General features: G+C 31.4%; 1 protein-coding gene across 4 annotated transcripts in view; it reads left to right on the forward strand.

The window, feature by feature from the left end:
• Window positions 1-10,973, forward strand: part of LOC107170691 (Resistant to dieldrin) — a 52,516-nt gene extending 41,543 nt beyond the window's left edge. For 2 of the 4 annotated variants that reach the window (XM_089226663.1, XM_089226662.1), the window contains 6 exons: window positions 2,004-2,230; window positions 2,736-2,818; window positions 3,102-3,239; window positions 3,990-4,274; window positions 5,931-6,361; window positions 6,665-10,973. In XM_089226663.1, coding sequence (XP_089082789.1) covers window positions 2,004-2,230; window positions 2,736-2,818; window positions 3,102-3,239; window positions 3,990-4,274; window positions 5,931-6,361; window positions 6,665-6,958 — 1,458 coding nt within the window. In that variant the 3' untranslated portion in view covers window positions 6,959-10,973. The remainder of the gene's footprint in view (window positions 1-2,003; window positions 2,231-2,735; window positions 2,819-3,101; window positions 3,240-3,989; window positions 4,275-5,930; window positions 6,362-6,664) is intronic. The other 2 variants (XM_089226666.1, XM_089226664.1) reach the window with 1 other exon arrangement.
• The last annotated feature ends 676 nt before the right edge of the window (window positions 10,974-11,649 follow it).

Consider the following 11,649-nt stretch of genomic DNA (forward strand, 5'->3'; position numbering starts at 1 on the left):
TGGCCTATCTCGCCTGTGTAAACAATTTGAAGCACATGTTAGCGATGAGTCTCTCCTTGAGATTCGCTATCTGCGTATGCGGCGAGTCTACTCGTCGCATATTTATTTAGTTATCACTCATGAGTTCCCTGGGAGAATTAAAAACATTAGAATAAATATGCTACGACGCTACGAGTATAATCGCGCATGCGCAGATAATGAATCTCAAGGAGAGACTTGTCGCTTATATGTGTTTCAAATATCAGGCCATGGCTCCATCCATAGTATATGATCTAAGCTTTGTACCTATCCTTAAAGTTTGACATTAACAAACGATTGATTAAAAAAAATCCTTGTGCATGCTAAGATTTGGATACGACGAGAGAATCACCATGCATACATACATGCCTATGCATAATGATATACGATGTATCTAACGAAAAACCTTAGCGTGTACGTTTTAAATCTTAGCCCTGTTGCATGCACTAACCATCTATTCTACTTGTATTTTACATTATTATCATTGTTATCATTATTATTATTATTACTATTATTAATATTATTATTATTATTATTATTATAGTTATATATCGCAGTAATATTTGTATATTTATATAACATAACCATAATATAATATTACGAACGGAAATATTAGTTATACATCTTTATCATTGCGATCTATGATAAATAATATATTCATATATTAATATTATAGTAATTATAAATACCTACTATATCTTCACGATCGGATACATTCGAACGTCTTAGTGAACTTTCTGCGTATGATTTGACTTTGAGAGAATTTTATTTTCCCTCGAATCCGCTTCGAACGGTCACAAATTAAAAAAAACTTATGCCAACACGGAGAACTAATGTACCACGAGTACACACCGACTGTGCAAGTTCAATGACGATCATTCAATGTATTGTGATTCTGAGAACTCGCTGACACTTTCGAGTTGACCACTAAGACTATTGGTCCGGAGGAAAACATATTATTAAGAGGATGCTGCTATACCTGCATGTGTTGTCTCCATCTCACAAATATACAACATAGCAAAAATTGTTTTACGTGAGATAACTATAATATTCTCTCTTTAGTGGAATCACTCAAGTTCTACAACGCATAGGAAAGAGCTATATCTATGTCGTAGCGTTTTTATTTTGTTGATAGCATTAACCAACATTTTTTTTAAATTAAAAACAAAAAATACAAAAAAAAAACTTAATGTTCTCAAAATAATAACCGTACCTAGTTGTATAAATGTTGTGTACATAATAAAAACGCTATGTGACAGATGAAATTATTCTCTGTGTTATGGAAATTTGGAAATTCTACTATAAACACAGAGGTGCAACAAAGGCTAGTTTAGCGTCCTCTTAAGCTTCAATGTTAGTGACGTGTAGACGTGATTCCAAATTTTCGAAGTCCCGGTAGTTAATTTATTTGCCAATCAGCTGTTCTAAAACCTTACGCGATCACTTGGGACGTTTGATCGTATCCGGTCTGTCCGAACAATGTCTTAGACGATCGTAGATCGTAGTTTATAGACAATTTTATAAACTCAGTCTTGTAAAGCAGGTATCTGAGTAATAGTCTTCAAATACTTTTGAAAAAAGTACTTTCAAATTTGTAAAATAAACTAAGTTTTAAATAATTTGTAATTTTAGTAATATTTTTATATTTTCAATTCAATTACGTAACATAAAAGCTTACGTACAATTATGCATAAATTTGATGTAAAACATGAAAATGCTAAAAAAAATTTTCAGTAAAATACCTACAGCAAATTATAATAAGTAGACAATTTTAAAGTATTTGAAAGTATCTATTAATAGTATTTTTAAAACAAGTATCTGTATAAATCGTACTAAAATTGTTTTGAAGTGTACCTTTTACAAGACTGCAATCATAGTAATATATTATATTATCATTATAATATACCAATATGCGTATACAATAGATCATACGCATATACCTACCGAGTACTAACTGTCATTGTCGTTGTACGCGAATTTTTCAGGACTTCACGCTTGACTTTTACTTCAGACAATTCTGGACCGATCCTCGGTTGGCGTTCACCAAGCGGCCAGGCGTTGAGACACTGTCCGTGGGATCGGAGTTCATCAAGAACATTTGGGTGCCCGACACGTTCTTCGTCAACGAGAAACAGTCGTACTTTCACATAGCGACCACCAGCAATGAATTCATCCGGATACACCATTCGGGGAGCATAACGCGGAGCATTCGGTAAACGTTAAGACTATATTATAATTATAATACCTGGTGGCTAACAGACACTCCACACTCGGGAGGGGGGGGGAAGTCAATACCGCTTGTAGAACAATGTTAATCCGAGAGGGATTGTAAATTATTACTAAACGAAGCATCACTTCCACTTAAACCACTAATGTCTTGTCAGTATACTCGTTAATATCCCTACTATAGTACTATGATTTATTACAGTATAAAAAATCGAAATATTCGATGATGATAATATTTCTCATCAAGTCCAGGAATAATAAATTGAAAAAATTCAATATTAAAATATAAAATGAATGAGTATGTTAGGTGAATATAAGTATAAAAAGTTGTTTCCGCAAATAACCACACACACGATGAACAATATAATGCTATAGCTTCTTACAGGTAAATCACAGTGATATAGGTGCATATAATATTTTTTATTATTACGTTTTTATAGAGCATACCGTTAACCATAAATTTTTTAATTCTTTTGTTTTGTTTTCCACAGCTTGACCATCACCGCGTCGTGCCCCATGAACTTGCAGTACTTCCCAATGGACCGACAATTGTGTCACATCGAAATTGAAAGCTGTAAGATATACTTTTTTTACAACCGTCATCGTTATTATTTCATGCATATTATATCATATTATTATAGCAAGTAATAATTGTCGAAAGTAATAAACAGCGTTGACTTAAAACTTTAATCAACGTGTTATTATTACTGTTATATGATAATATAATATGGCTGCTACAACGAACGACAATGGTCTTAGAATCAATAAAAACATATAAATATTTTAAAAACGTATAATACAATAATAAATTTTTGATTTCGTCTGATTAGTGATTTTCTTTATTCGTTTATTTTCAGTCGGATACACGATGAGGGACATCAGGTATAAATGGAACAAGGGACCAAACTCGGTGGGAGTCTCAAACGAAGTGTCATTGCCACAATTCAAAGTGCTAGGGCACCGTCAGCGAGCGATGGAGATAAGCTTGACGACGGGTACGACGATTGATTAATTATCTATAAGAGTAATGATAATAATAATAATAATAAAAAAATTAAAATATCTTGTTATAGTGGGACTCTTTTCGGCCATTCTCTAATAAAATTTTCTAATCAGTTAAATATTTTTGTAACCAATTTAAGATTTAAGTACCTATTAATAAATTGTCCATTAAAATATTATTGTGTTATACCCTCCGTTGAAGAAGCATACATTTACGATACGATTATAATTTTTGTATATTTGTTGTTATAGATTCGAAAGTTACTTTTTTAGAGTTTTGGCTTGTGTTCGCGATGCAGCGTATAAATGAAGTCTTCTATTGGCTAAATACATACAAATAATTCGTTGTATAGTTAATTGCTAGTGTTTGAAAATTTAAAATTTCAATTAACTTTATATATCATATATATATTTTTTTTAAATTAGAAGCCTTATGAATTTATAAGATTTTACCCATTTATTAATATAATTTTAAAACAATTGTATTGGTTTACAATATAATAAATTAACTTAACAAGGGAAAATGGCCTACTCGTAATAAGGGTGGTCACATATCCTTGTGCCAAACTAGTTGAATACAAACAAAAAAATAAAAATAGGTAATATTAAATTTTCAGGTTTTCATAATTATTTAAATCTTACACTTATGACCAAAAAGGGGAAGGTTCATTTTGGCTTCAATCGGTTGCGCCCTATAGTTAATTGCGCCGTAATATATTAACAACAACTGTCAAACGTTGCAGGCAACTATTCGAGACTGGCTTGTGAGATCCAATTCGTACGGTCCATGGGCTACTATCTGATCCAAATATACATACCCAGTGGGCTGATCGTCATCATATCGTGGGTGAGCTTTTGGCTGAACAGATGCGCAACGCCGGCCCGTGTCTCGTTGGGCGTCACCACTGTGCTGACCATGACCACGCTCATGTCGTCCACCAACGCGGCGTTACCGAAGATATCGTACGTCAAGTCCATTGATGTGTACCTGGGCACGTGTTTCGTCATGGTGTTCGCCTCACTTCTGGGTGAGTAACTAAATTAAAATAATATAATTAATATTGTGTTTGACAATTTTAACAATAATTATATGAGTATACTATAGATAATGATTCGAATAATTGTAGCTAAATATTATAACATATCATATATTATATATTATGCAAATAAAATCAATATTTGACGGGGGAGTGCAGGTCTTAGTTGTTTTGATGATATCCAAAAAATATATTTTTTATGGTTTATACCTACTTACGTATTGTATCTGATCTCTCTAAATTGGTCTGTGCTTAAGACTAAACACTTGTGTTCGTTAACCTGAGTTATTGTGGTTTTTATCTCCCAAATATTTTTTATATTGATTACATTAAGTACCCGAAATCTAAAATTCGATTAAATTATTTGGGTGAAAATTCCTGTTTATAATAATATTGTTATATTGTCCATGTGTTATTTTCTAAAGTTTGATGTTTGGTACTTTAAAGTAAAATAATATTATTGTATTTTTTTTTCTGCATCATGAATTGTCATTTCCTAATTTATTATACCTATTTCGATTGTTAATATTGTAAATACATTTTCATTTGGCGTTAATTTCAAAAAATAATTTTTATCGACCGGAGACAAAAAAAAAATTATTTTCGTTGATTACGTCGAGCCATTATTACAACAGCTTGCAAGGTGGATAAACTTTTCCATCGGGTCATTACAGTATTGTAACCATTTCAAAAACACGTCTGTGTCAGACTTCGTCATGGACACCATACTGTTATTTGCCTTTGATGTTGAAGTAAAAATGTTCATCCAATTAACGGCCTGGAGTGAAATAAGTTTGATACATCAAAGCCCGCATAACATTGTATACACCTAAAACTAATACCCATTCCCTCCACCGACACACCAATTGTCGCTACCGGTTATTTATCACTTGAAATTCTGTCAGAAGGTATGAGATTTCAGCAAAATAATAATCGCTACTGACCAAGGCAGTTAATAATTATTAATTATCGTCCGTACAGAGGATATTTTACTATAGGTAATCAATTGACGCGTCACCTAACAAAATTATTTCGGTTGCACCCGGTTAGTGCATTGACAGGATAGTGCACTAACAATCTGTGTCTTATCATTCAGTGGGCAAATTAATTTTATTGTGTTATACGATAACGCAAGAAATAATATATTCATTTACGTCCGGTTTGGCTATTATTTTGTTCATAATTTATGTATTTGCTCTAAGTTTATATATTTTATGATCCATATCTAATCGTGATAATATCGTACTTAAATTGCTTTAAAATGATTTCTAACATTTCTATAATAATTATAGTACGTCCATAAAAATGTTGTGTACCTATTGATACATATATAACTATTATAGGAATAAAAAAAATTCATTTTTCACATACAAGTATTATTTTGTAATGGACATCATCGAATAACGTTAAATTGATATGATAAATCGATATACATAATTTGAATGTCATTGTTTGGTTTCTATGGCAACCGGAAACTTTTTTTGTAACCAGCCCATAAACATATTATCTATGCTAAAGAATAGTAAATTTTAAAACTGCTCTGCCATAAGATTTTGTGTTTACAACAAACGAATTCTATTGTTGTTATTTTATTATTATTATTAAATCCAAGCTTAAATCGGAAACGGTTGCCGTCGGTTTTTGCAGAATACGCCACTGTGGGGTACATGGCCAAAAGGATACAAATGCGAAAAAACCGTTTCTTGGCCATACAAAAGATTGCCGAACAGAAAAAAGGCGGTGGTGGAGGAGGCGGCGTCGGTAGTCACTCTGCCCACGATGGGCGTTCGCACGCACATCCTCACCACTCGTCACGGCACGGTCACGGCCATGGATCTATATCCGGCCACAGTACCCTGTCGGGACACGGCACTTTGTCAGGTGGCCACGGGCCCCAGTCCGGCCACGGTACTCTCCCTCACGGTATGTCCAGCCACGGACTGGCGTCGCACGGCACTATGTCCAGTCATGGTTACGACGGCGGCGGAGGCGGTCACCGGCACAGTAATATGGGCCACGGGGGAACGTTGTCTGGATCATTGATGGTTGGAGACTTGGATCACATACCCCGACAAACCGTAAGCGTCGCAAATATTTACTCGCTTAATATTTCGTAATTGAAGGGCTCGAAAAAAAATAGAAAACTCCTAGTTTTTGAAACTCTTCAGGATTTTTCATCTACGATTCAAAGATTAAAAATAGAAGCTAGCTAATTATTCATTTTGCCGTTAGTATTGGTTTGAAATTCAATTTTTCTAATAGTTAAAATTGAAAAAATTTACAACAGTTGTAGAAATTAAGATTATATTTTTAAATATTATTAGTCCCCGATTAATACATATATTGCAGTGCCCCTTGTAAGTGATTCCCGTTTGTTCCAGGAGGTGCGATTCAAGGCCCACGATCCAAAAAACTACCTTAAAGGCGGTTCGCTGGAGAACACCATCAATGGCCGCGGGGATGACGACAACATCACTCCCATTCCCACGCAGCATGTCATGCACCCAAACAAGGACATTAACAAGCTGTACGGCATCACGCCCAGTGACATCGACAAGTACTCGAGGATCGTGTTCCCAGTGTGTTTCATTTGCTTTAACCTCATGTACTGGATCATATATTTGCACATTAGCGACGTGGTCGCCGACGATCTGGTGCTGCTGGGCGCAGACTGAATTCTTCGGTTACCGTCTATATTGGGCTGCAGATTTATATACCGACACACCCATATAATATTATATTATGTAAAAAACTACTTACATGCGATTAAGTAATTTATATTGTACACTTAGATTTAGTGATGGTGATAAGAGCTCAAAGAAATACAAATTCCGTAAGATTTATATATACATACATATATATATATATATTATATTATACGATATTTAGTAGTGTTAACGCAATTATTATTATTAAATTTTAATGTACTACGTACGATAGAATATTCTCTTCATCTATATTATGATATAAGTCTATAGACAGGATGAATCTAACGCCTGCAGGGTTTTTCACAGATTCTCATACGCATAGGAAATAGGAATAGACTACGTTTTAATAATAATATGATATTTACTATTATTATTATTATACACTAAATCGGAATAATAATTATTAACAAATTATATTATTATAATTATTGTGTTGAGCGATATGTCAATCGCGTGACAATGATTGCACTAATGCTCGGTGGACGTTGAGAGCAGGGCATTTTTTCATCCCGTTTTCAAAATAAACTGTCGATCAAAGAATAATACTATTATTATTATTATATAATTATTAGATTATCATGATGGTACGCCAGGGCCGGGTAGGCACCTCTATGGCAATAACCAGCTCGTGGTTTTTTAGTAAAATAAATTAATCTCATTCCAAACGTCCACAAAAATGATAATATTATTTATGATAATTTTATAATTCAACCGGTACAAAATTATAGTTGTTCGATAACGAAAAAATTCGCTAAAAATGATAGCAATAATTATTATGCCAATGAGCAATAAACAATTTAATTGTAATGCGAAAGCAATAATATTATTATAATATTACGTCGTGTTCACCGAAACCTAGAAACGCACAGAACGGAGACTGATATGAATAATAATATTATCAATGATAATAATGATAATTTATCATGATACTAATGTTATATACCGAAATCGATAAAAAAAACGTTGAGGGAAAATGATTCACCGATAAACATTATTTTTTCAAAAGCCTGTTAATATAATAACTATACAAAATAATATTATGTTTTATTAAAATTCGTGTATATTAAACATTAAAAACTATAGATGACAATACCTTATAACGTTTTCAACAACTAATTAAACCAATATATTAGCTCACATTATACAAAATACATAATACATAACATTATAAACATATTTGTATGTTATAATATCAAATAAGTACAATAACGTCTATGTAAATTATATTACTCGTACGAAAAAATCATCGCCAAAACGACATTTTCAAACGCGAAATCGAACGCAACGCTTGAACCGAAATATTTACACTTGCACTTGATTCCGATAGATTTTTATCAAAACTAATTCGTATTTAATTAGTGGCTAGACGAAAATTTCTCACACAATAAATTAATATAAAATTCTTACACATTCACCGCCGCTGTCGAACACAGGTCGACGGTGGTAGAATGGGGTCACCGCCGATCCGTGGTCGTCACTAGTGCATATTATTGAAAATAAACGCCTATAATAACTCGGCCATAGAGGACTGTATTATTATTTATCACGGCCATTTAGAACATATTAACAAAAAATTATTTTCAGACGGTAGTAGGTTTCTGTATCCCACGTTTTTTCATATACCTATATATTTTATAATCCCCTGTATGATAATATCAGGAGATACGCGGCGTGTGGCACCAGATTAGAAATATTGGTGTGGCATTGAACGTGTTGTACTTTAGACTATACCCGCATAGTTGTTATACGAGGTAATTTAACCAGCCACTAAGCATGCTCAAAGGTACTCTTCACTATCTCTTAGAAATAATTTATTCAATTTAAGTTTTTTTTTTTTTTTTTAAATTCACTTAGAGACGATATATTCAAATTCTTGGAATGGCTCATAGTAGTTAAGAAGCGTTCTATACTTATATGACTTTAAATCAAAGTTTGTATTTTAGCAGGCCACTCTTTAAGTGGTAAATATAAAAGATCTAAAAACGTAAATTGTATGTAAATATTTTTTTGATATTTTACCAAAAAATTTGCATACATTTACTTAAATTCTATAAACTTGGTAAATTATGATGATTTTGGTTTTCATAGGGAATAAATACACACCCAGGAACACCTTGTCACCTTTTCTTCTTATTATACATATTGTATAAGGTAATACTTAAACATTATTATCGTATTATTCACTTTTTGTATATATATTTTAAATTATTATTTAATATACAACAATAATTAAAACCACATTTTATAATAGCAGTGACAATGGTGATAATAATAAAAGTATGATGAATTATAATATACTATATAATATAATATACTATCAGTAGAGGTTCGCCAACCTTTCAAACGTTTGATCATTTTACATTTTATATCAACAATAATTTCATTAAATTGATATTTTATGAATAATTCATATAAATTATACTACTAGACGGAGTATAATTATATTGGTCTGCGTGAGAGTGGACTATTAATATAATCTTTTTGAAATATTGGTCTCGTAGTCATTTAATTTGGGGGGGGGGGGGTCACTTGCTAAAAAAAATTACCTGTTAAAAAGCAATTGATAAATTTACTGTGCTTACATTTCTTAAAATTCTCAAGAATTTGAAAATATAAGTGTTAAATACTGTGGTATTTAGGTATATTTAAAAACTCTTAAACCATAATTTGAATAAACGCATTGTTCAATAAATTAAGAAAAAGGGGTGAGCATGCTTACCGCTTGTTAAATAATACTGCAGTATAATAAAGTTGCTAGCAAAGGTAAATTAGTCTTATCGCACTGTATACAACATTCGTATTCGAACAATTTTCAATTTTGCGTTTGACTTCCATTCACGTACGCTATTTGGACGATTCTGTATACTTACATGAAATGTACGTACATATTATTCTATATATTGATGTGATATGTGTATTACTGTATTTTTATGGCCGCGAAATGCACCTGCGACTGTTTATAATTATAATTATTAATATAAAATAGGTTCTAAAATTCTATTATATTATTATGGTTACGTTAAGATAATGTTAGGACTGAAATTATGACGATTAAAGCAATTTATGTAATAATTATTAAATTATAATACTATAAAAACTCGACTATTTGTAGTGTTTTATACTGAAAAAATATACCTAATTATTATATAATATATTACTATGTATATTATGCCATATGTACATAAAAATATATACTTGACATTAGTTGTTATACGATTAGGGTAATATATACATATATATATATATATATATATATGTATATAGATTATATTATATAGAATGCCCAGTGATTAGCTCATTTGTTTCAGTGGCATATTTTAGGTTACAAAACTATATATTATTGTAATATGTATAAAGATATATTATGTATTATTAAAATGAAACGAAAATAAATATTGTAATAATTAGTGGTAGAGTACTTTTTTTAATGTTTGATTGATTTGGAACATACTATTATTATTTGATTAGATGTCACCGTTCTAATTTCTCAAATTTATTTTTGTAAGTCGCAAATTATATATATATATATATATATCTGTATATGTATTATTACTAATATTATGATATTATTATATCCTTGTGTATAAAACTATAATATATCTATACCTAATACATGGTGATGATGTGTAACACGATGAAGGTATTATGTATTTATATATTAATTGTATGCCCATGCGTGTAGTATGTGCGTGAGGTGGTGTACGCGCATACACTACCAACTATACAATATACATAATTAATTAATATTATATAAAATGTGTTTAAGTGACGTTTTATGCATACTAATAATATAATATGCTATATTGTATTAGGGTCGATCGAATCCGTTGTATTTACAGTGTTCGCATTCGACGGTATTATATGATATTATATCAAGAGAAAACAAAAAATTAACAATACGAAGCGTACAATATTACATGGCCAGAAAGTGCATTATATTTTGCTATACTTATAAATGAAATACGATTATAATGTATAACTATTTTTGTTTTGATTTTTAGATGGTTTTAGCGTAGATATTGATTACTATAGTAGTTGCATAATGTTGGAATCGCGGGGTTACCGATTTTTGTATCTCACCGGACGTAAGCAACTAACACAAATTCTAAAAATTTCGACCATTTCCTCCTCCTCATCCGATACATCAACCAACTTTTCGTCAGACCACAAACCGCTTGTCGTGAAAAAACAACAACATATATTTCCAAGACCCAGTTAGAGTCTATTTTTTATATAGAATAGTGAAACCACATAGGTACATAGGTAACGCACGACTAAAAACAAATAATTTAGTAATAAAAAAATGGGTCATCAGCGGTATCTCATATCGTATTTTATAACGATAATTAGACGTGTATAATACATATGATTTTTGCTTTTTTTAGATCGTGGCATGTGAACCCAAATCGTATTTTATGTATATTTTTTTGTTCATCTTTTTATTGATATTATATAATAATAATAATATAATGTGTACCTGCCTAATGATAGGTGTACTATTAACAACGGTATATTATTGATATTATGTATTATTAAATACGATATGATATTATGTAATATATTTATAATATTGCATATGTTTAGACATTAATATAATAATTATTTAATGAAAATATTTTTAAAGCACATTCAGATTGTGATTCGCACATTTTAAACGA

The sequence above is a fragment of the Diuraphis noxia genome, unplaced genomic scaffold (genome assembly GCF_037042655.1).
Source record: "Diuraphis noxia isolate RWA-SAM2 unplaced genomic scaffold, SU_Dnox_SAM2 contig0004, whole genome shotgun sequence".
NCBI classification, from domain to species: Eukaryota; Metazoa; Arthropoda; class Insecta; order Hemiptera; family Aphididae; genus Diuraphis; species Diuraphis noxia.